At 47.9% G+C, this 25931-nt stretch overlaps 1 protein-coding gene across 1 annotated transcript; it reads right to left on the minus strand.

Moving 5' to 3' along the window:
- Positions 1–2473: 2473 nt before the first annotated feature.
- On the minus strand, positions 2474–20971 carry PSMF1 (proteasome inhibitor subunit 1). The gene is made up of 8 exons (XM_079979814.1): positions 20794–20971; positions 15706–15863; positions 11350–11502; positions 9893–9975; positions 8755–8949; positions 6336–6389; positions 6056–6214; positions 2474–4840 (listed from the first exon to the last, which is right to left on the minus strand). The coding sequence occupies exons 1-8, from the start codon at positions 20954–20956 to the stop codon at positions 4789–4791; spliced, it is 1017 nt and encodes a 338-aa protein (XP_079835940.1). The 5' UTR covers positions 20957–20971; the 3' UTR covers positions 2474–4788.
- Between the last annotated feature and the right edge of the window lie 4960 nt (positions 20972–25931).

The following is a 25931-nucleotide window of genomic DNA, read 5'->3' on the forward strand; positions in this document are numbered from 1 at the left end:
CTGAAACAGCTTCTGTGGCTCTAGGTCAGCCTTCCAGAGGTTTCGGGCTTCAACTCCCACCATCGCTAGGGAACACAGCTGTACGATGATGGGGCTAACAGTAGTGAGGCCCTGCTGGATGGGTCCGATGGAAGTTGTAGCAGGGTCAGGAAACCAGGTTGGTGGAGACTGCTCTAGAGATTTCAAAGGACAGAGAGTCTTTTTTTGCCAACTCCGGGGAACAAAACTGCAGTTCTGTGATTCCACCATTCATAGTCACAGTCAGCAACACCCAATAGGTGACTGAGGGTGTTTTAAGAAATGTTCCCCCCAATGATGTATTTGTCAATATTTCTTCCCCCACCCCCCACTGTGTTCCTCCATCAAAATAAAAGTTGATCCTGTAATACTTAACATCTCTCTGCCCTTCTTTCAGAGGGCTCTTGGGGGTCACACGCTGCTCATGGCGTTTTTGGAACAGGTGAACGGAAAACACACAAGTACCCAAAGGTGGAGGTTGGGGGAGGGGAACATACCTGCCTGAAGTGAGCCAGGTAGCTACACCAAAAACCGATGTTCTCTGGGCCACCCATTCCCAGTTCTTTGGTCAAAATATTGCTACAAAGCTTGCTGCCACAAGCAGTCACAGTAGCGCTTTGGTAAATTAATCCTGGTAAAGGGTTAACTTCACGATCATTTAATAAGAGGGGCTTATATTTAAAGGGACACTTGTTCTTTGCAGCTACTTTGTTTCCGGTGTGTTGCTGCTACAGAAGAAGAAATCAGCAACGACCGACTTGAGCCTGCAACTAAGTGTTGCAGCGCAGTGTGCTTCTGTCCAGAGCTTCAGCCACTTTATTCCTCTCTCACTTGTACAGTAGTCCATGGTCCGTGAGCGAAATCCTGTGTGCTTAATCCCAGTTGAATTAAATTCTTTAGTTCCCCCACTGACCCCTACCAGAAACACTCTCTTCCTGATTCACGCCTACAAGCTATATCTCTGCATTTTCCAGGGACAAAAGTGGCCCACCCAGACAGAGATTTTTTCCCCTACCCTTTATACATAGACCCATGTTCCTGTTCCAGCGTGCACCTCTCAACATCCCACTGAGTTACTTTAAGACTACTTGCGGGACTCCCTGCTGCAGTTTTTTTTTCTTTTTTACAGTTGCTCACATCTTGGGAGTTAACTAGTCTGCCAGCTGCACTTCTCTCTTATGTGCTAGTGGGGTAATTCTAGCCACATCGTCACAGGGAGACTTAAATGTATTGGCATCGAGATGACCCTCCTTTCCATGGCTGATAGAGTCATACCTCAGGTTACAGCCGCTTCAGGTTGCGGACCGCTGAAACCCAGAAGTACCGGAACACGTTACTTCCGGGTTTAGGCAGTCGTGCATGCGCAGAAACGCTAAATCGCGCTTTGCACATGCGCAAAGCGCTGAACCGCAACTCACGCATGCGCAGACGCGGGTTGCGAATGCTGCGGGTTACGAATGTGCCTCCAGCACGGATCACGCTTGCAACCCGAGTGTCCACTGTACTGGACACTCCTTTACTAAATTGTCTTTCCATTCATTTCGTATTTCGAAAGGCACATCTACAGTGATACCTCTGGTTGCGAACGGGATTTGTTCCGGAGGCCCGTTCGCAACCTGAAAAGAATGCAACCCGCGTCTGTGTGTGCCACAATTCGCCGCTTCTGTGCATGTGCGTGCAGTCATTTTGTGCATCTGCGCATGTGGCGAAACCCAGAAGTAACCCGTTCCATTACTTCCGGGTCGCCGCGGGACGCAACCTGAAGCAAACGTAACATGAGGTATGACTGTACTGAAATTTCAGCAACAGGCTCGTTTATTTCAATTGATTAGCCAGCCAATCCTATCTGAAGGCAAACAATTAAGCAAGTGGCAATTATTTTAATCAAATAACAGTCCTCTAGGATAACAGAGTATTTCTCAAATGGGGTGGAATTGATTCAATTCACACACTGTGCACATCAGCTGGCAAAATGGACCAGAGGCAGACAGCTACAGTTCTGGAGTTTATTTTGCGAGTCTGCTTTTACACTAGGAACGGGGAATGTGTGCCCCCAACAAAGGCTGACTACATATCCCATCATCCTTGGGTATTGGTCATGATGGGAGCTGTAGTCCAGTATGGTGAGGGCTGGCCTAATGGGTTTATTATCCATTGCCTTAGCTTTTGATTCAGCTATTTGAATTTTTATTTATTTATTATTTCTTTAACCCAATACCTTCCTGATGGGGCTTTGGGGGGAAAGCAGAGATTAGGGTTTAGAAGCCTATTCTCTTCAGCAAGGACATGCATTATACTTTTGACATTGTGCTTCTCGCCAGCATTTAAGTCCTGGTGACACAGAGAGCGCACCTCCACACAACCCAGCTGAGATTCCTGCATTGTAAGGGGGCTGGACTATGGTTCTATGGTGGTAGTCTGAGTGTCGTCGCCCAAAGAATCAACAACCACCGCGTGAAAGAGCATGAACTTTTATTATTACTTTAAAGGGGTTAACTTGCAACACACCTACTCAGGTCACCCCTATGACAACACACAGAGTCCTTATTATATCAAATCACAGCCTGTCTGTAGAGACGACGTCCCTGCGGAGCAGGGACCGTTCGCTTTTCGTTCTCAAGCAAGTAGAAAATGCAGCAGTTTGGAAGTCTCAAAGCCACTGAAAAGCCCCAAGGGGAAATGAACACTCCAGGCTTACTCCCTGTGCTTATTAAGAGCTTAGATGGCTTTCAGAAGTCCACCCAAAACAGCCCCTTGGCTGGTATGGTAACTGCTCCAAGCAGAAATCTTGCCATCTCTGGTGGCAGGTGGTTCCCAAGACCTCCCAGTGACGTGGTGAAGAGCAAAGCAGCTGCACCACTCAAGAAAATCACGCAATTTCAATTTTTTTTAAAGCCATCTTGTGGCGGCTGCAAGCCTTGCAGGAAAAAACAATCCGATAAAATCAGCTGACCTGAAAAATCACAGCAGTGCCTCCTCTTAGAGGGATGGACGGGGCGGAATAATGGAAACTTGCCAACTAAAGGAAGAAAACTGTCCTATCTCTCTCTCTCTCACACACACACACACACACACAAAGCTAACTTGAAGGCCGCTGCGACCACCATGCTGGAAAAGGATTGCGGGAACTTGCTCTAAGGCAGAGTATACTGGCAAGTCTTTCAGCCACGTCAGAGACAGAGAGGCTGATGCTCTACGGATGCTGCCGGACTCCCATCAGCCCTTGCAGGTAGCATGGCCGATGCTCAGGGCTGATGGGAATCAGATGACCGGAGGGTCACAGGTTCCCCTTCCGCGAGAAACGCTGTTTGGCAGTGCCTGGAAGATAAGGCAGAGAACGCCATTTCTGGCCCGAGAGAGGGGGGGGGGCAAGCCTTTTCCACACAGCCCTGCAGTGTTGGCCGGCCAGCTCTCTACCCTGAAGGGAGAGGGTAGAATACGTTCGCCTCCACTTCAAGCCCTAGTCCCCAGAGAAGCCAAAACAGCAGCCAGGCAGCATAAAAAGCCCTTTTGCACTTAAGGGCAACAGAATCCAAGTCTGCAAGTGGCAGAGACAGATATAAACAATTGACCTTTTTTTGCATGTAGGCTATCCAATATTATTTTGTTTGTTTGTGTGTGGTTTTTTTTAATGGATCTGTTCCCTTAACAGCAGCCAAGCAAGGAGAGGGATGCTGTTCCTTAGTATAAAAGGAGGAAACGTCACCTGTTGAATTTCAAAAGGCACAGAGCCCGCAAAGGAAGTCCACGTCCTTGCATGCAACACAAATAGGTTGATCTGCGCCTACTTTGCTGGGGACGGCTGTGTGTGTGTGTGTGGCAGCTGGAGAAGGGGAACCACACAGTTGCTGTGCTTTCAGAGGCAGTTCTGGGGACCCAGCTGTCTCCCCCCCCCCCCACAAGCTGAGCCTGATGGGGATAATAATAATAATAAATTTTATTTATATCCCGCCCTCCCCAGCCGAAGCCGGGCTCAGGGCGGCTAACAACACTAAAACAGTATGTAGTCCTAGCCTTCTGGAGGGAATTCCAGTTTGGTAAGCCTGTTCTCGAGCCAGCATGCAAGAGACACCCAATCACCCTGCTGCTATTTCAGCTTCTTACTAGCCCACTCTGTGCCAACCCAAGTGTGCTACCTGGGAAAAGAAAAAGCCTTTTTTGTGGGTTGTTTTTTTTTTTTTTACTTGTCAGGTAGCCAGTTGGTTTCATCAGAAGCTAGGAAAATTAGGGGGTGGGGGTGGGAATGGGCTTTCAGGGGAAAAAAGGGTTTTTAAGTTGGAAACTGTTCTGAGTGACAAGCTGGGGAGGGTGGAGGCATTTTGAAGGGTGGGCTTTCGATTGGTCCAACTCTTCCCTACCTGCCCCTGCTATGATTGGCGTCAGAAACCAGCAGTGGCCAACTGGGTTGCTGGGCACACCCAGGTTTTGGAACGGGACAATTCCTCCCTGGCCCCGTCGCATCCTTCGAAAACCAACCCCCCCAGCACATGTTAAGAGCACGGCCGTCCTTTTTCACGGGAGCCTGCCGTTTCAGGGCGATGGGGAAGTCAACCTAAAGAGTTTGGGGCAGCAGGAGAAGAGAGAGGGGGAAAAATATATATACATATACACATTTCTATGCACACGCCTTCCTCTTCCGGTTTATGTGGTGAGAAATCAAAGCAGGAGACAGGGTGGCGGCCTCCTTGCAGACAGAAGCCTGTGCCCCAAATGCTTGGGGGTCAGAGACGAGTGCTGATCAACCCGAGGGGAGGAGGTCCTCAGCAGTCCTCACATGAACATGTCGTCATAGTTGGGCGGTGGCAGGTGGTCGGGGTTTGGCCTGGAAGGCGAACAAAGAGCATCAACCGTCACTCCCCATATTCTAGGGTGAGCAAGAATAAAATGCTACCCATTCCGTCTACAGCATGGGTAGGCAAACTACAGCCCGGGGGATGGATCCGGCCCAATCGCCTTCATGGCCTAGAACCCTCGTATCTACAGGACCGCCTCTCCCAATATGCCCCGCGGAGGACCTTAAGGTCCATAGACAGCAACACCCTAGAGGTCCTGGGCCCTAAGGAAGTCAGACTAGCCTCAACCAGAGGCAGGGCCTTTTCAACACTGGCCCCGGCCTTGTGGAACACTCTGCCTCATGAGACCAGGGCCCTGCAGGATCTGATTTCTTTCCACAGGGCCTGTAAGACAGAGTTGTTCCACCTGGCCTTTGGCTTGGAGCCAATTTGATTCCCTTCCCCTCTTTCCTTCTTCCTTTCTCCTTCTGTGATGGAACTCCTATCTGGGGACTTCCCTGGATTTTTTCTGGCCCACGTAGGACTAGTCTATATAGTTGGCCTTGGTGAAGACTTGACGATTTCGTCCCCCAAAAAGTGTTTGATTTGAGTTCCTACTGAAATGAGGCTGCATTTTAATGTTGTATTTTAATCTTGTTTTTTAAGTTGTATTTCAATCAATTGTTTTTATACCTGGTGTTAGTCGCCCTGAACCCGGTCTTGGCTGGGGTACAAATAAGATTTATTGTTATTGTTATTGTTATTGTTATTGTTATTGTTAAGGTAAAGGTACCCCTGCCCGTACGGGCCAGTCTTGACAGACTCTGGGGTTGTGCGCCCATCTCACTTAAGAGGCCAGGGGCCAGCGCTGTCCGGAGACACTTCCGGGTCACGTGGCCAGCGTGACATCGCTGCTCTGGCCAGAGCCAGAGCCGCACACGGAAACGCCGTTTACCTTCCCGCTGGTAAGCGGTCCCTATTTATCTACTTGCACCCGGAGGTGCTTTCGAACTGCTAGGTTGGCAGGCGATTGTTATTGTTATTAATTCTTAAAACCTAGCTAAATCTCTGCAGCTCCTGCAGATGGCAGGATGCTATTCTTTCCGCTTGAATTAATTATTGGTTCAATTAGTGAAAGGTGAGCAGCTGTTTTGATTTCCTGCCCCTGGCATGAAAATGTCTCGAACACAGCAACGTTTTCAACGCTGAAATCCTAGGCCGGTGCCTGTCCCTGTCCCTCCCGGCAAACTTGCCCCCCTACTTACCCACTCCGGTTTGCCCCAGGGGGTCCAAAGGGGTCGAATCTGGCACCGGGAGGCACAGATCCTGGAGGCAGCCTGTTGGGGAGTCCTGAAGACGGGTCAAGAATGGGATTTGGAAACCCTGAACGCAGGGGATCCATGATCATCCCACCGCTCCGGCTCCTGAGCAAGAAGAATTTGGGGAGATTGGAGAAGATCCATGGGGGAACATGAGCTGAAAACTTCTTATTTATTTATTTTTTTTTTAAAAAAACAGCCTTTCATGTAAAGAGGACTGACTTACCCAAAGGGGTTCAGGTCTTCTCCTCCAACAGCGAAGGGCCCCATGGGGTCTGGCCTGAAACGGAAACGGTGTTTTCACTCTCGGCCGAGAATAATAATAATAATTTACTATTTATACCCCGCCCATCTGGCTGAGTTTCCCCAGCCACTCTGGGCAGCTCCTAATCGAGTGTTAAAAACAATACAGCATTAAATATTAAAAACTTCCCTAAACAGGGCTGCCTTCAGATGTCTTTTAAAGATAGGATAGCTGCTTATTTCCTTCACAGCTGAAGGGAGGGCGTTCCACAGGGTGGGCGCCACTACCGAGAAGGCCCTCTGTCTGGTTCCCTGTAACCTCACTTCTTGCATGGAGGGAACTGCCAGAAGGCCCTCGGAGCTGGACCTCAGTGTCCGGGCTGGACGATGGGGGTGGAGACGCCCTTTCAGGTATACAAGACCAAGGCCATTTAGGGCTTTAAAGGTCATCGCCAACACTTTGAATTGTGCTCGGAAACGTACTGGGAGCCAATGCAGATCTCTCAGGACCGGTGTTATGTTGTCCCGGTGGCCACTCCCAGTCATCAGTCTAGCTGCCACATTCTGGATTAAGTGCAGTTTCTGGGTCACCTTCAAAGGTAGCCCCACATAGAGCACATTGCAGTAGTCCAAGCGGGAGATAACTAGAGCATGCACCACTCTGGCAAGACAGTCTGCAGGCAGGAAGGGTCTCATCCTGTGTACCAGATGGAGCTAGTAAACAGCTGCCCTGGACACAGAATTGACCTGCGCCTCCATGGACAGCTGTGAGTCCAAAATGACTCCCAGGCTGCGCACCTGGTCCTTCAGGGGCACAGTTACCCCATTCAGGACCAGGGAGTCCCCCACACCCGCCCGCCCCATGTCTCCCAAAAACAGTACTTCTGTCTTGTCAGGATTAGATCAGAGAAGACAAGGAAATGTTTGGAATAACTTTTTTTTTAAAAGACCAGAGGCATTTCTGTTAAGCACTGTTGGCAGGGACATCCCGAAGGCCTTTAGGGAGGTATTTTTATAAGCAACGGCCGCAGCTCGGACTTTGGTGGCAAAGGGGTGGAAGGAACAAGAAGCCCCGACAATAACGCACTGACATTACAAGCTACAAGAATTTGCTGAAATGGCGCAATTAACCAATACCCTGAGAGGCAATTCAAAATAAAAATTTCAATGCTCAAAGGCCTGGAAATGACGCCTTATGAGGAACGGCTAAGGGATCTGGGCATGTTTAGCCTGGAGAAGAGGAGGTTAAGGGTGATATGATAGCCATGTTCAAATATATAAAAGGATGTCACATAGAGGAGGGAGAAAGGTTGTTTTCTGCTGCTCCAGAGAAGCGGACACGGAGCAATGGTTCCAAACTACAAGAAAGAAGATTCCACCTAAACATTAGGAAGAACTTCCTGACAGTAAGAGCTGTTCAACAGTGGAATTTGCTGCCAAGGAGTGTGGTGGAGTCTCCTTCTTTGGAGGTCTTTAAGCAGAGGCTTGACAACCATATGTCAGGAGTGCTCTGATGGTGTTTCCTGCTTGGCCAGGGGTTGGACTCGATGGCCCTTGTGGTCTCTTCCAACTCTAGGATTCTATGATTCTATGAACAAGAAGCCCTGACAATAACGCACTGGCATTACAAGCTACAAGAATTTGCTGAAATGGCGCAGTTAACCAATACCCTGAGAGGCAATTCAAAATAAAAATTTATGGAAAAGTGGGATAGATATAAAACATATGTTCAGAAATACAGTAAAGGTTCGCTGTCTATGCTAGCATTTGATTGACGTTGGAGTGAGACTGAGTTGAGAAATACGACTATGAGCACATATTGATATAGGAACATATTAGATAATATGTAAAGAATTATACAATAATAAGAGTACATTCATTTGTAAAAAAAGGAATATACATTGGGAAAGACAGGAGGTCTAGTGTGTTGGTATGTATATGATTTTTTTGGGGGGGAAATTGTTTTTGTTTTTTTCTCTTTGTTCTTTCTTTTCTTTTCTTTCATTTTCTTTCTAGGTATGTAATATTTGTATATAATTTATGCATACACATTGGAAATTATATTATAGTAAGTCCTGTAATGTAATATAATATGACAAAATTTACCGATGTAATATAAAAAGGTTAACAAATAAATAAAATGCAAATTAAAAATAAAAAGAGGGAAGACAAGGAAATCTAAGCAACGCTCAGCTCAGCTCTAGGATCCAGCCTTGCACATGTGAACCTAGGAGCCACAGCTGTCAACTTTCTCCTTTTCTTGCGAGGAATCCTATTCGGAATGAGGGAATTTCCCTTAAAAAAGGGGAAACGTTGACAGCTATGCTAGGAGCATCCCTGGGGCAACCTCTGGACCAAAGCCAGTCCCTCCCCAATCTCTGCCGCATTACAAGGGGCTTTACCAGTTGGGCTGCCGGCTGCCGTGGGGATGGCGAGGCGGGATCCACAGCGGGTCGTGGTCGGGAGGGTTGGGAGGAGACGGGTTCCGCTCACGCCGGGGCTCCTCCTTAGCCACGCTCCTCTCTTTGGCCGCCTCGAAGGGAGAGACGATGTGGGCCGTGACTTGTGCCTGCAGCTCCTCTGTGTTCTGGTACACTCTGAGGCAGGAGAGAAGGCAGGAAGAATTAGAGACCTCTGTTTTGACCACACAGTGGGAAACTGTTTTAACTGCTGTAACAAGGGTGTCTCTGGACCTTACATTGAGGCTCATACAGTGGTACATCGGGTTAAGTACTTAATTCGTTCTGGAAGTCCGTTCTTAACCTGAAACTGTTCTTCACCTGAAGCACCACTTTAGCTAATGGGGCCTCCTGCTGCTGCCGGAGCACGATTTCTGTTCTCATCCTGAAGCAAAGTTCTTAACCCGAAGTACGATTTCTGGGTTAGCAGAGTCTGCAACCTGAAGCGTATGAAACCCAAGGTACCACTGTACTGGGGAATGATCAGGAGCTCACTAAGTTAGTGGCTAAGTATCTCTATTTGGTTTTTTGATGTTGAAATACATTGCAGACGTCTGATCTCCCTGGAGACCAAGAAATGTGACGATAGACTGCTCTGCCTCCTTTGTTTTAGCAAATGTTTTGTGCCACTGGGGAAGTGGTAATTCTGTGTTGATTTGTTTGGGATGTTTGCAAGGTAAAGGTAAAAGAACCCCTGACCATTAGGTCCAGTCGTGGCTGACTCTGGGGTGGCGACGCTCATCTCGCTTTACTGGCCAAGGGAGCCGGCGTACAGCTTCCGGGTCATGTGGCCAGCATGACTAAGCCACTTCTGGCAAACCAGAGCAGCGCACGGAAACGCCGTTTACCTTCCCGCCAGAGCGGTACCTATTTATCTACTTGCACTTTGATGTGCTTTCAAACTGCTAGGTTGGCAGGAGCAGGGGCCGAGCAACGGGAGCTCACCCCGTCATTGCGGGGATTTGAACCACCAACCTTCTGATCGGCAAGTCCTAGGCTCTGTGGTTTAACCCACAGCGCCACCCGCGTCACTTTGGATGTTTGTATGTGATGCCAATAAAAGGTTTGGTGGTGAAATTACTTGTCAAAATCAGCCAGGTGTTCCGGGTTGACGAAGTCGGACACTTTCAAGGTCAAAGCTGTCACTTTCTGTAACTTGGGATCCTGGAGAGAAAACAGAAAGGACAGTGCTGAGTTTGGGAAGGACGGAGGTGGAAAAGCGGAAGGAGTATGAACCCACCCCCTATTGAGTGGGGGGGGGGCAAGGAAGATCTGAAAGTTGTACTGCCTTGTGTGGGATTAAAGGAGATGGGGAGAAATCTCACTCTGCGTATGGTCAGAGGCACTCTTCTCCAATTATCCTCCTACGGCAGGTTTGATCCCAGGCGCTGAAAAAGCGGATTCCAGTGCTCACATTAAATAACCGTGTTGGTCTGCCGTAGTCAAAACAAAATAAAAAAAATTCCTTCCAGTAGTACCTTAAAGACCAACTAAGTTAGTTCTTGGTATGAGCTTTCGTGTGCATGCACGAAGAAGAAGTATCTGAAGAAGTGTGCATGCACACGAAAGCTCATACCAAGAACTAACTTAGTTGGTCTTTAAGGTGCTACTGGAAGGAATTGTTTTATTTTGTTTTCACATTAAATAAGTACAATTGAACCAAACAGGAAAGTCCAACTCCCTGCAGTGCAGGAATATTTTCAGCCCAACGTGGGGATTGAACCCCTGACCTTGAGATGAAGAGTCTCATGCTCTAGCAAAGACCTTTCTGCTGCCGGAAAAGGGCCGCAGATCATGAGCAGAGCATCTTCCTGGCGTGCAGAAGGACCCAAGGGCACCAACTCTAGGTAGGGCTTGAAATCCTGGACAGCTGCTGCCAGCCAGTGGAGACAATACTGGGCCGGATGGGCCCAGCAGACTACATAATGCAGCTTCCCATGTCCAGGGCAGCTGTTTATCAGCTCCATCTGGTACGCAGGCTGAGGCCCTACCTGCCTGCGGACTGTCTCACCAGAGTGGTGCATGCTCTGGTTATCTCCCGCTTGGACTACTGCAATGCACTCTACGTGGGGCTACCTTTGAAGGTGACCCGGAAACTGCAATTAATCCAGAACGCGGCAGCTAGACTGGTGACTGGGAGCGGTCGCTGAGACCACATAACACCGGTCCTGAAAGACCTGCATTGGCTCCCAGTGCATTTCTGAGCACATTTCAAAGTGTTGGTGCTGACCTTGAAAGCCCTAAATGGCCTCAGCCCAGTATACCTGAAGGAGCGTCTCCACCCCCATTGTTCTAACAGGACACTGAAGTCCAGTGCCAAGGGCCTTCTGGCGGTTCCCTCACTGCGAGAAGCGAGGTTACAGGGAACCAGACAGAGGGCCTTCTCGGTGGTGGCACCCGCCCTGTGGAACTCCCTCCTACCAGATGTCAAAGAGAAAAACAACTACCAAACTTTTAGAAGGCATCTGAAGGCAGCCCTGTTTAGGGAAGCTTTTAATGTTTAATAGGTTACTGTATTGTATCTATCAGCCGCCTCACCATGGCATTGAGGATAATGCTGCCATCCATCATGATCCCCTTCAGCAGGAGGTCGCGGGAGTCGTCCTTCATCCTGTAGCGGAGGGTGAACAGGTCGCTGTCTGCGTTCCACCCGGCAGGCAGCATCTCAGACTTCCTCTCGTTGGCGCCTGGCTGTGCAATGACACCCCAGAAGAGATAGGTGAAACTTTTAAAAATTCACTGGACTGCATCTCTTTGACCTCTAATGGAAGGTGCACTTGGGTGGACTTTGGGCACTATTCTAGCTATTTAAAGCATTTTTACCTTCCTCTTCAGCTGAAAAGGTACCCAGGGGGGCTCAATTTTTTTTTTAAACCCTCCATTCCTTACCAGCGGATTCACAGGTTAAAGACACGACATGAAAGGGAAATAGGTTGGGGAGGGAGGAGGAAGAGTACACGCACTTTCTTGAGTCTGGTACTAGTCCTTAAACGTGGCCTGGAACTATTTGAAAAGCAACTGTAATAAACAGATTACGCTAATAGGATTGCAAGAAGTTCGGTAAGGAGGACTATTTGAAACATTGCGAGAAAGGCTATGATGAGAATTATTAGTTAAGGACAATTAAAAGTATTAGAGAAATTAAGAAATGCAGAACAAGCGATAAAGAACGGAAAATCTTCAGAAGTTGTTGGCGGAAGTCTAAATTATTGTATAAGATAAGAAGTTATGGTAAATGATTGTTGGAAATGATATGTTAAAAATACCAATAAAAATGTATATATATATTTTTTAAAAAATGTGGCCTGGAAAGGACCTTCTCAGTGGTGGCAGCTTCCAGACTCAACTCCCTTCCCAGGGAAGTGGGATCGGCTCCTTATCATTGTAGTAACAACAACAACAACAACAACAACTTGCCCTACTACAACAACTCACCCCTCCCCCTAAGGTCTCAGGGCAGGTCACAATATTAAAGCACAGTATAAAAACAGTTCAAAACAGCATGCAATCATAAAACTAAGGTAGGTCATACAAATAAATATACACAAGCAATTCTGACATTTTAATGCTGCAATGCGCCATAGGACCTAATAATAATAATAATAATAATAATAATAATTTTTATTTATACCTTAGGGGGAAGGGCAGGTAAACAACAACAACATGTGCAGGAAGAACGACATTTGCAAGCTATATATCCAGCCAAGTTCTCTGGGTAGTTTTTATGATACAGCATTGGCATTCTTATCTTTGGTATGATAAAGTCAAAGTACATAGAGGTTTTACAAATCATGTGATAAGATCTATGTACAGTGGTGCCTCGCAAGACGAAATTAATTCGTTCCGCGAGCTTTTTCGTCTTGCAATTTTTTCGTCTTGCGAAGCACGGACTTTGGGAAAGCTTCAAAAATCACCAAAGTCTTCAAAAACCTCAAAAAAGGCTACCACACCGCGTGCTATGAGTTGCTCCTCAAAGTGAATGCATGGTTTTAAGAAAAAGGAAACAAACTTGCAAGATGTTTTCGTCTTGCGAAGCAAGCCCATAGGGAAATCCGTCTTGTGAAGCAACTCAAAAAACGAAAAACTCTTTCTTTTTGCGAGTTTTTCGTCTTACGAGGCATTCGTCTTGCGAGGTACCACTGTATGAGGCTTGGGAAAGGAATAAAAACCTGTTGGAGAGGAAAACACCATGGTGGATATCACCTGTGGAGGTATTAACTGAGAGACCATTTAAAGGCTCAGGAACCCATTGCAGGGGTTATGGATTGAGTAGCTACTGCACCTTTTCACAATATTCTAATTTTCTGAGATCGTTAATTTGGGGTTTTCATCAGCTGTACGCCATAATCATCACAATTATAACAAAGGCTTGACATATCTCGCTTTGCATGTCATGAGTCATCTTATATATTAGTTTCACCTTTTAAGTTCAATTACTGAAATAATTGAACTTTTCCATGATATTCTAATTTTTTGAGTTTCACCTGTAGATTTGAAAAGGGAAAGCCTGTTGGTGGCATAGAGGGAAGTCATAAGCTCGCCAGAGCGGTAGGGAAAGAGAGTTGTAGATGAATATTTGAAATTATTGTTTAAAGTGAAAATTTAACTAAAATTATATTTTTTAAAAAATAAAACCAAAGCAAGCACCTGCTTACAGTTCTGGTTGCCACACTCTTAAAAGAGAGAGAGATATACCTAATAGAACCGGAAAAGGAAGCCAAAATTAAAACAGAATCATAGAACTGAAGGGATCCAGAGGGTCACCCAGTCCAACCCTCTGCATTGCAGAACCTCAACTACCGTATTTTTCGTCCCATAGGACGCACTTTTTCCCCTCCAAAAATGAAGGGGAAATGTGTGTGCGTCCTATGGGGCGAATGCAAGGCTTTCGCTGAAGCCTGGAGAGCGAGAGGCATCGGTGCGCACCGACCCCTCTCGCTCTCCAGGCTCCAGGAAGCTATACGCAAGCCTTGCAGGAGTTCCCACGGGCTCACAAGGCTTGCGGGCAGCAGCCTGCAGCCCGAAGCAGGGAGGTCCCGCCGAGCGCGCAAGGCTTGGGGCGGCAGCGTGCCGCCCGAAGCACGGGGAGCCCTCCGGAGGGTTTCCCCGTGCTTTTGGCGGGTGTCCGCAAGGCTTGGGGCAGCAGCCGCGGGTGGGGGGGAAATAAATTTTTTTATTCATCCCCCCCCCAAAAAAAACGAGGTGCGTCCTATGGGCTGGTGCGCCCTTTAGGATGAAAAATACGGTAGATCACGCATGACAGTCGGCCATCGAACCTCTGCTTAAAAACCCCCAAGGAAGGAGAGCCCACCACCTCCCACCTGGGGCTTTTGAGGAGTGGGGGAGGAAGGTGAGTCATGGGGAAAGGCACAACATGTAAGATTCTGTGTTCCAGGGCAGCTGTTTATCAGCTCCATCTGGTACGCAGGATGAGACCCTCCTTGCCCAAAGACTGTCTCCCCAGAGTGGTGCATGCTCTGGTTATCTCCCGCTTGGACTATTGCAATGCGCTCTATGTGGGGCTACCTTTGAAGGTGACCCAGAAACTACAACTAATCCAGAATGCGGCAGCTAGACTGGTGACTGGGAGCGGCCGCCGAGACCACATAACACCGGTCCTGAGAGATCTGCATCAGCTCCCAGTACATTTCCGAGCACAATTCAAAGTGTTGGTGCTGACCTTGAAAGCCCTAAACGGCCTCGGTCCAGTATACCTGAAGGAGCGTCTCCACCCCCATCGTTCTGCCCGGACACTGAGGTCCAGCGCCGAGGGCCTTCTGGCAGTTCCCTCATTGCGAGAAGCCAAGTTACAGGGAACCAGGCAGAGGGCCTTCTTGGTAGTGGCACCTGCCCTGTGGAACTCCCTCCCACCAGATGTCAAAGAGAAGAACAACTACCAGACTTTTAGAAGACATCTGAAGGCAGCCCTGTTTAGGGAAGCTTTTAATGTTTGATGTGTTACTGCATTTTAATATTTTGTTGGAAGCCGCCCAGAGTGGCTGGGGAAGCCCAGCCAGATGGGCGAAGTATAAATAATAAATTATTATTATTTATTATTATTGTTGTTGTTGTTATACAAATACCACATCCTGCCAGGCTGGTGACCACTGCTTCTCACTGGCCTGGGAGGCCCTGTGATGCAGGTGGCCTGAGGCGTCCAGAGACGAGGAAGGAGTTGGCAACTCTCCTCCTTTTTTGCCGCAGTTAGTTAAGAGGAGACAGCCTACTCCATGGGTAGGCAAATTAGGGGCCGGATCCGGCCCAATTGCCTTCTCAATCCGGCTTGCGGACGGTCTGGGAATCAGCGTGTTTTTACATCAGTAGAATGTGTGTTTTTATTTAAAATAATAATATAATAATAATAATAATAATTTATTATTTGTACCCCGCCCATCTGGCTGGGTCTCCCCAGCCACTCTGGGCAGCTTCCAACAAAGATTAAAAAGACATTAAAATGTCACACATTAAAAACTGCATCTCTGTGTTATTTGTGGGGCATAGGAATTCGTTCACCCCCCACTATAGTCCGGCCCCCCACAAGGTCTGAGGGACAGTGGACCGGCCCCCTGCTGAAAAACTTTGCCTACTCCTTCGCCCTTTTCACAGCCTGCCAAAGGGGGGGCCGCCACTACGCAGCTACCCAGTGGAGACCACGCCCCCTGGCACGATCACGCAGCTGAGCAGAGGCGCCGAGAGAGGGGGCAAGAGTTGGCAACCCCCCTCCCTTTTCCGGCCTGGTAAGCATCGCCAGCCTTAACCCCTGCCTTTCCCGCAGCCTGCCGCCACGACGCAGCTGCCAGACGATCTCACGCCCCCTTCGCCGTGCCGCACCTGGGCAGAGGCGCCGAGAGGGGGGGGAGAGCGTTGGCAACCCTCCTTCTCTTCTGCTCTCACCTCGTCGCCGGCGCCGAGGCAGCGGAAGCCTTGCGTGATGAGCTTCCAGTGCAGGTAGCAGATCAAGGCGTCCTGCGGGCTGGAGATGTCCGGGGAGACCGAGTGGTAGAGGAGCTCCAGCCCGGCCATGGCGCCGTCCCGCCCGCCGCCGCCGCCGCCTGCACGTGGGGAAGGAAGGAGAGAAGGAAGGAGGAAGGATTAGGAGGAGGAGGAGAAGGAGGAGAAAGAGAAAGGGCCTCGCACACAAAACCAGCCGCCGGCGCAGGAGGGTCCCTCTCCGGTTAGGCGCGCTGCGAAAGCGAAAGTGGCGACCGGGGAAGCAGCCTCCCCCGCGCGCGCGCGCGCAAAGGGAAAAGAGGGAGGAGGAATCCTTTCCTCGGTTAGAGTCCCCGGCTCGCTGCACTCACAAGCCCGGCAGCCAACGCGGAGCCGGGCGTTGGGGTTCCGACGGCGACGGAAAGGAGCGCACAAGGGGAGCATCGCGTCCAGGGCGAAGCGAGGCTAACCGCGCGCCAAGTTGGCGTGCGCGCTGGTGCTTTTATGCGCTAGGGCGCACGGAAAGGACGGAAACGGGCTCCGGGTTCGGGGTGGTTTTGCGCCAAGGCCGCAATCAAGTCAGAGGTGCATTTAAGAAACATAAAAGGGAAGGTCGGAGGTCACGCTGGCATTTAATCGCAAATAAGATAAAAGGCAAATAATGGAGGAACAAAGGGTTGTAGATTATTTGTTACCATTTTTTCTGTTTGCATTTACTGAGTATTCTGTTATGCACTTCTCAATTAATAAAGCATTTAAAAAAAATGGGGGGGGCGGGGAGAAAAAGCAAGGCCGCAAGCGGAAAGTGGGGAGGAGGAGAAGGAATGCAAACACGCTGCCCTGAAAGTAATAATAATAATATTATAATTTATTATTTATACCCCGCCCATCTGGCTGGGCTTCCCCAGCCACTCTGGGCGGCTTCCAACAAAATATTAAAATACCAGAATGCATCAAACATTAAAAGCTTCCCTAAACAGGGCTGCCTTCAGATGTCTTCTAAAAGTCTGGTAGTTGTTTTCCTCTTTGACATCTGGTGGGAGGGCATTCCACAGGGCGGGCGCCACCACCGAGAAGGCCCTCTGCCTGGTTCCCGGTAACTTGGCTTCTTGCAATGAGGGAACCGCCAGAAGGCCCTCAGAGCTTGACCTCAATGTCTGGGCTGGATGATGGGGGTGGAGATGCTCTTTCAGCTATACTGGTCCGAGGCCGTTTAGGGCTTTAAAGGTCAGCACCAACACTTTGAATTGTGCTCGGAAATGTACTGGGAGCCAATGTAGGTCTTTCAAGACTGGTGTTATGTGGTACCGGCGGCCACTCCCAGTCACCAGTCTACCTGCCACATTCTGGATTAGTTGCAGTTTCCAGGTCACCTCCAAAGGTAGCCCCACGTAGAGCGCATTGCAGTAGTCCAAGTGGGAGATAACCAGAGCATGCACCACTCTGGTGAGACAGTCTGTGGGCAGGCAGGGTCTCATCCTGCGTACCAGATGGAGCTGGTAGACAGCTGCCCTGGACACAGAATTGACCTGCGCCTCCATGGACAGCTGTGCATCCAAAATGACTCCCAGGCTGCGCACCTGGTCCTTCAGGGACACAGTTACCCCATTCAGGACCAGGGAATCCTCCACACCTGCCCGCCTCCTGTCCCCCAAAAACAGTACTTCTGTCTTGTCAGGATTCAACCTCAATCTGTTAGCCGTCATCCATCCTCCAACCGCCTTCAGACACTCACAAGTATCGTTGTGAGTTTGGGGTGGTCATTCTGTGGGATGCCCAAATCCTAATCCCTGGGGTTCTCGATGCAGCAGCAAGGTGTGAAATCGAATGCACGATCCCATTGTTGACTTAGCATTCAAGTTCATATCCTCCAACATTTCTCCGGTGCATGGGCGCAGCCAGGATTTTTATTGGGGGGGGGGTACAAAACGTTGTTGATCTTTTTGTTGGGAGATCACAGGTAAAAATCCTTCCCCCCAAAAGAGGACATTGCGAGGGGCAGGCTTTTGTTAGGGGGACAGTCTTCTGTTGAGGGGGGCAGACCCTCAGTTAATGCTTTTCAATACTTTTTGAGGGTTTAAGGGGAGCAGCTGCCTCCCTGTCCCTCTCTTGGCTACGCCCATGCTGTGATGAGAATAGTGACGTCCTATTCAACAATAATATTAATAACAATAACTGTTGTTGTTGTCGTTTCTCCTCCTGTGATGGAACTCCTATTTGGGGACTTCCCTGGCTTTTTTCTGGCCCACGTAGGACCAGTCTGGATAGTTGGCCTTGGTGAAGACTTGACGTTTTCGTCCCCCAAAAGGTTTTTGATTTGAGTTTCTACTGAAATGAGGCTGCATTTTAATGTTGTATTTTAATCTTGTTTTTTAAGATGTATTTCTACCAATTTTTTAAATCCCTGTGTTAGCCGCCCTGAGCCCGGTCTTGGCTGGGGAGGGCGGGGCATAATAATAATAATAATAATAATAATAATAATAATTATTATTATTATTATTATTATTATTATTATTATTACCCCATCCACCTGACTGCCACTCTGGTAGACTCTGCAGAAGCAGGTTCCATTGGCCTATTGCAATAACTCAAACACACCTGATCTCTCTCCCCCTGAGTTTGTCTAGCCCTTTTACGAGGCCCCCCCCCAGATGATGGTCACTGGGTCTGGGTTGGTGCATAGAGACTAAAAATGGATTAAAACTTGTTTCAGCTTTCTAAGTGAAATATACTCGGAGTTGAGAGTGGATTTCATGCTCTTTATTCAGCGCATGATCACTGCAGATGGTGACAGCAGTCACGAAATTAAAAGATGCCTGCTCCTTGGGAGAAAGGCGATGGCAAACCTAGACAGCATCTTAAAAAGCAGAGACATCACCTTACCAACAAAGGTCCGCATAGTTAAAGCTATGGTTTTCCCAGTAGTGATATATGGAAGTGAGAGCTGGACCATAAAGAAGGCTGATCGCCGAAGAATTGATGCTTTTGAATTATGGTGCTGGAGGAGAATCTTGAGAGTCCCGTGGACTGCAAGAAGATCAAACCTCTCCATTCTTAAGGAAATCAGCCCTGAGTGCTCACTGGAAGGACAGATCCTGAAGCTGAGGCTCCAAGACTTTGGCCACCTCATGAGAAGAGAAGACTCCCTGGAAAAGACCCTGATGCTGGGAAAGATGGAGGGCACAAGGAGAAGGGGACGACAGAGGACCAGATGGTTGGACAGTGTTCTTGAAGCTACCAGCATGAGTTTGACCAAACTGGGAGGCAGTGGAAGACAGGAGTGCCTGGCGTGCTCTGGTCCAGGGGGTCACGAAGAGTCGGACACGACTAAACGACTAAACAACAATTCAGCTCATAGTGGTGAGGAGGAATGGAAGTTCCCCCAGAATGCCTACTTTATATACATTATTTACACAATGGGCCCCACGTGATTGGCTAATTCCGGGATTCACCTGTAGGCCAATCAGGCTGCGGATTCACTTCCACCTGTTGCTGGATTGGGTGGCTCCTGTGGACCAATCAGACTGCTGCATTTTGAATCCTACTGTTCTAGGACCAATCAGACTGCTGCCTTTTGGATCTTATTCAAGTCCGTACATAACACTAAGCATCTGGGAGGCTGAGAGACTCTGAGTGGGCCAAGGCCCGCCAGGTGAGTTTCATGGCTGAAGTTGGGATTTGAATTTTGGTCGCCCAGATTCTAGCCCAGCACTCTAACCACTGCCCCAAACTGGACCCCAAACACTGGCAATTGCCTAACAGGCCTGATTTCAAGCCTTCACTGTACCCTTTTCTGCTAAAAAGAACTTTGTTTAGACCAGCCTTCCCAGATATCTAGAATGCTCCTGTGTTTATACAATTCATGGATATTTTCAGTTTATGGAATGTTTTAATCTGTAAACCCCAACACGGAAAAAGGTGTGGGGTATAAATAAATGCATAATGATAATAACTGGGTTTGTTTTGTTTTTTTACTAATAATTTTGTTGTTTTATTCTTTTGGTGAACTGCTTTGAGGTTTGTTTGTTTTATAGTCAGGTACAGTGGTACCTCAGGTTACAGATGCTTCAGGTTACAGACTCCGCTAACCCAGAAATCGTACCTCGGGTAAAGAACTTTGCGTCAGGATGAGAACAGAAATCATGCTCCGGTGGCGCAGCGGCAGCAGGAGGCCCCATTAGCTAAAGTGGTGCTTCAGGTTAAGAACAGTTTCAGCTTAAGAATGGACCTCCGGAACGAATTAAGTACTTAACCCGAGGTACCACTGTATTTAAATTTTTATGAAATAAATATAAACAAATAAAAGGGTTTAGATTATACTAGCCTGTGCCTACTGGTTTTCCCAGTAGTGATGTATGGAAGTGAGAGCTGGACTATAAAGAAGGCTGATCGCCAAAGAATGGATGCTTTTGAATTATGGTGCTGGAGGAGACTCTTGAGAGTCCCATGGACTGCAAGAAGATCAAACCTATCCATTCTGAAGGAAATGAGCCCTGAGTGCTCACTGGAAGGACAGATCCTGAAGCTGAGACTGCAAGACTTTGGCCCGCTCATGAGAAGAGAAGACTCCCTGGAAAAGACCCTGATGTTGGGAAAGATGGAGGGCACAAGGAGAAGGGGGCGACAGAGGATGAGATGGTTGGACAGTGTTCTCGAAGCTACCAGCATGAGTTTGACCAAACTGCGAGAGGCAGTGGAAGACTGGCGTGCTCTGGTCCATGGGGTCATGAAGAGTCGGACACGACTAAATGACTAAAGAACAACAACAATCTAAGGAATGTTGGGGCTTCCTAACTTTCCAGAAATCTGAAATTAAAAGGACTCAGGAGAATCTCTGAATTGCATCCTCTATGCATTGGGAAGATCCTAAAGTACCCGGATTTGAAACCAATGTCGGACACGACTAAACAACTGAACAACAACAACAAAGCCTGTGCCTAGCTACCTCTGTTCTCCCCAGGCTGATCTCTTCCCACTGGGGAAGCCCCCTATAGACAGGCTACCCCCCCCCCCCCGCACTCCCTCCAACCCTTCCCATGCTTTACTACTGACCATGTGTTTTCCGGGCTCTCTCCGCCATGGCTACTGCCACCTGCCCCACATGGTCCAAAGGGCACAGAAGAAGAGGGGCAGAGGCCGGGGCGATAACATGGCCTCCAGCTTTGCTTTGCCGACTTGCCCGGTTGCCATGCAACGGAGACCCCCAGGGTTCCATGTTCCATGCGCCCACTCTTGCAAGAGACTCCGAAGCCAGTTAGGATCAGGGCAGAGAGGAAGAGCGCAGGTCACCAGGATTGGTCCTGAATCACTGCTGCTAAGTGAGCTTGCGATGCTGGCCTTTCTTGCCTCCTGGCTCGCCCCTCTGACTCAGGAGTAAGGGAGCGATGCTTTATTACAGCAGATCAATAATAATAATATTGTACAAATAACTCCATATTTTCTTTACAAATATTTATCATTTACAATACTGTCTTATTTTATAGTACTGTACATTGATTATTGCTTTCATTTTATGGGTCAACGGTAAAATTCATGTTAAATTGCTGTTTTAGGGGTTGTTTTTAAAAGCCTGGAATGGATTAATCCATTTTGCATTACTTTCTATGGGAAACAAAACAAACAAACAAAAATCCTTCCATGTTGGTCTGACTATGGCAAACCAACACGGCTACCTACCTGTAACTTTCTGTGGGAAAGCGCGCCTTGGTTTTGGAACGCTTTGCTTTGGGAACGGACTTCCAGAACGGATTAAGCTTGAGAACCAAGGTGCCACTGTATATGTGATAAACAAGCATGGTTCCTTCAGAGGTCTTGAGCATGGGTCGGCAAACTTAAGGCCCGGGGGGTCGGATCCGTCCCAATCGCCTTCTAAATCTGGCCCGCAGATGGTCTGGGAATCAGAGTGGTTTTTTTCATGAATAGAATGTGCTTTTATTTAATATGCATCTCTGGGTTATTTGTGGAGCATAGGAATTTGTTCATCCCTCCCCCCCCCCAAAAAAAAATGTAGTCCGGCCCCCCACAAGGTCTGAGGGACAGTGGACCGGCCCCCTGCTGAAAAAGTTTGCTGACCCCTGGTCTTGACTTAACCTCCAATGGTATCAAAGAGAAGTTGCCTGGCGATCTCAGAAGGGCCGCTGGAGGGCGCCCCACCCTTTCTAAAGCCACCTTTCTGAGATTTCAATTTCATGCTTTCGCTCCCTTCTCTGTTGTGTGTTTCGGTCGGGAGACAGAGAGGCTTCCATCGCTGGAGGAACGGGGAGCCAGCAACGCCAAAGTGGCTTTTTCAAACCCACACCTGTAATCGTTGGAAGCTGCAAAGGTAGCTGAACTGTATTTGGGGGTGCAACTACCTCTATTCATAGCTTGTGGCTTTACTTTGCATTTCTTATGATTCTGTGCTTTTGTTTCCATGAACAGTTAATGGCACCTATTTCCCTGAGTGCAGATATAAGACGCGTGTTTCTCAAACCTGTTATGGGAAAATCCTTGGGCTCACTTGGATTGCCAAGCAAAGACGTCAGCCAGGAATATAGGAGCGAAACAGCAGCCAGCAGGCCTGGTCTTTTATTCTTTAAAGACTCTTGCAACAGGACTTCCACCCACCACATGGGAGAAGCAGGAAGAAGCCCAGAACAAAGGGTGGCTCCCACTTTTATTAGTTTTACAAAGATACCCACAACACCCCTAGAATTACATCATGCATACATCACAAATATATCACAAATTGGGATGGTCTGAATAAATAAATAGAATTAATAAATTGTCCAGTAGCATCTTAGAGACCAACTAAGTTTGTTCTGGGGACACGGGTGGCGCTGTGGGTTAAACCACAGAGCCTAGGACTTGCCGATCAGAAGGTTGGCAGTTCAAATCCCCGCAACGGGGTGAGCTCCCATTGCTTGGTCCCTGCTCCTGCCATCCTAGCAGTTCGAAAGCATATCAAAGTGCAAGTAGATAAATAGGTACCGCTCCAGCGGGAAGGTAAACGGCGTTTCCGTGCACTGCTCTGGTTTGCCAGAAGCGGCTTAGTCATGCTGGCCGCATGACCCAGAAGCTGTACACCGGCTCCTTTGGCCAATAAAGCAAGATGAGCGCCACAACCCCAGAGTCGTTCGCAACTCGACTTAATTGTCAGGGGTCCCTTTACCTTTACCTAATAAAGAAATCACTTTTAACTTACTGAGGTTTCCACAATACACTTTTGTCTCTCTATCTTTTTCTTAACATATCAAAGAGAGAAATGCCAAGAAAGGAAACACAAAAAGAAAGAAAGAAAAATAGGAAGAACCAGGGGGGGGTGTGAAGGGAAGGGTAAAAAAGAAAAGAGGAGGAAGAAAACAAAGCAAAACAAACATATTTGACTTCCGATTAGACTCATTGTATTATTATTTCTACAGTTTTTTCACACACAGTTCCAAATTATTGTATTTCTTTGTTTTCATCAGATATCAAGAAACATATTTGTTGTTTTACAAGGATCATTCTATTTGTGCCAGGAGATGTTTGTTATTGTAATACTTTTCCAAATACTCTTTAAAGATTTTCCATTCTTTCTGTTTTGTATACCCTTTAATTCTCCCTGTCATCATGGCCATCTGTAGATATTCTATCATTTGGACCTGCCACTCATTTATCGTAGGTGTTTTGCCACTTTTCCAGGTTTTTTTGCAATTAAGATCCTGGCTGCTACTGTAGTCTACATAAAAATGGTCTATTTTCTTTTTTGATTTCTGGTGACATTATTCCCAGGAGAAAGGTTTCAGGTTTTTTCTTAAACGAAAACTTAAGTTTCATTGTAGATGTTATTCCAAAATGCTTTAATGGCCGTGCATTCCCACCACTTACGTTGCTAACTTGTAGCAGCATCTTCAACATGGGGAGGGAGGAAGAAGCTGTCTTCTCCTCCCTGCTCACGAGGAGCACCATCGTTCCCCCTCCCCTTGGAGAAATTTGGTACCTCATTTATCAACCCCATAAATAGGGTGGAGAATATTGGAATATTTGCAGTGTGATCCAGTTTTCTCTCCTCTTGCCCGCTTCTTGTCCTTAGAGACTGGGCGGACTATACATTGAAAGAAGATCGCTATGAATTGTTCGATTCCGTAATATTCCCTAGCACTTTTTTAATTTTAAAGCTGGCGTTGGCTCCCCCACCCCCTCCTCTATACGAGGCTGCCTTCATTTAAACGTCTAGTTCAGACCCATCCCAAGGGCTTGGGTGGGAATGGGTTCTCTTCATGTCAAGGAATCGAGCTGTGAGCTCCCCTGCGGACCCTTCTCAATCTCGGCTGCTTTTGCCAGCACATGAAGGAGAAAAACCAGAGTGGAATTGACTTTGAAGCAGAAATAAAAGATGATCCTGTGTGCCAGGAGGACCTTATTTGCAGAAGCGAGCCAGAATATTTTTTCTCTTCCATTTTTATATGGCACCCATACCAGAAAACACACACACACAATACAATCCGGATTATGAACCACATTCATTTTGCCTCCATACACAACATTCCCAATTCCATCTTTGCTTTTGTATTGCTGGAGGATATGGGGTGTTAATGGGACTCGGGTGGCGCTGTGGTCTAAACCACTGGGCCTCTTGGGCTTGCCATTCAGAAGGTTGGCAGTTCGAATCCCTGCGACGTGAGCTCCCGTTGCTCTGTCCCAGCTTCTGCCAACCTAGTAGTTTGAAAGCACACCAGTGCAAGTGGATGCATAGGTACCGCTGTGGCGGGAAGGGAAACGGCATTTCCATGTGCTCTGGTTTCCATCACGGTGCGCCAGAAGCGGTTTAGTCCTGCTGGCCACGTGACCCAGAAAGCTGTCTGCGGACAAATGCTGGCTCCCTTGGCCTGAAAGCGAGATGAGTGCCACAACCCTATAGTCGCCTTTGACTGGACTTCACCGTCCAGGGTCGTTATAGGGTGTTAGAGGAGGAGTAGAACCTCTGGCAGGGGGCACGTGCTCCTTCTGGGGTTGTTTGCCCACCTTTTGTCTCTGCTCTTACCTGTGGCTCCTAGAAGCTGTCAGCTTGTGGCAGCGGTCATACCCTGGAAAACTGCTTCGACTGCCTGGCTCAACCGGGTGAGGGAAGCCGATGGTTCACTTAAAAAAAAAAAAATTTATTAACAAACTCCACATAACAAATTGTCAAAACATATCATATTCATTATTTTCCCCCTTCCCCCCTTCAAACCCTTTCCCCCCCAAGACTTCCCTCAGCTCCTCTCAGTACATACTACTCTCTGCATGTTATAAAATTATACATGTTCTTACATTATCTATCTACCATGTTATCAGTTAATAAATTTGTGTACAGTGGTACCTCAGGATGCGAACGGAATCTGTTCTGGAACCCCATTCGCATCCTGAACGGAATGTAAGACGCGACAGCGCGTCTGCGCGTGCGTGGGTCGCATTTTGCCGCTTCCGCGCATGCATGTGACATCATTTTGAGCACATGCGCGAGCGGTGAAACCCAGAGGTAACGTGCTCCGTTACTTCTGGGTTGCCGCGGAGCGCAACCCGAACGCTCAACCTGAAGCACATTCAACTCGAGGTATGACTGTGTTTATTCAGAACCTGCTAAGGAGTCCAATTCATTTTGTTGTCTTTTTAGATAAGTTGTAAAAAGCTCGCATTCTTCCTTAAAGTCACAGGTGTCCTTGTCCTGCAATTTGTATGTCAATTTAGCCAACTCTGCATAGCTCATCAATTTTTCTTGGCACTGTTCTTTTGTTGGGATTTCCTCATTGGAAGCCACTGGTTCTCAATCCCTTGGTGAGTTAGGGGCTTCCCCCGCATGGAAATTCAGGCTCCAGCAGATTGGACGGATGAGACCCAGAATGGGTCCAGCGGTCAAGAAGGTGGTTTCTGCCCATGATTCAGAGGGAAGTCATGGGCAGATGGGACTTGTCAACCTGGGAAGTGAGCCCATCTAGGAGGAGGAAAACACTGATCCTAAACTTCTGTTGCCTTGTAGGACATCTTCAGCAGAAGAAAGGACTTCTCAGTAGTGGTGCTCGCCCTGTGGAACGCCCTCCCATCAGATGTCAAAGAAATAAACAACTATATGACGTTTAGAAGACATCTGAAGGCATCTGAAACAACTATATGACGTTTAGAAGACATCTGAAGGCAGCCCTGTTCTGGGAAGTTTTTAACGACTGATGTTTTAGTGTATTTTTAATATT

The sequence above is a fragment of the Podarcis cretensis genome (assembly GCF_951804945.1).
Source record: "Podarcis cretensis genome assembly, chromosome: 6".
NCBI lineage: Eukaryota > Metazoa > Chordata > Lepidosauria > Squamata > Lacertidae > Podarcis > Podarcis cretensis.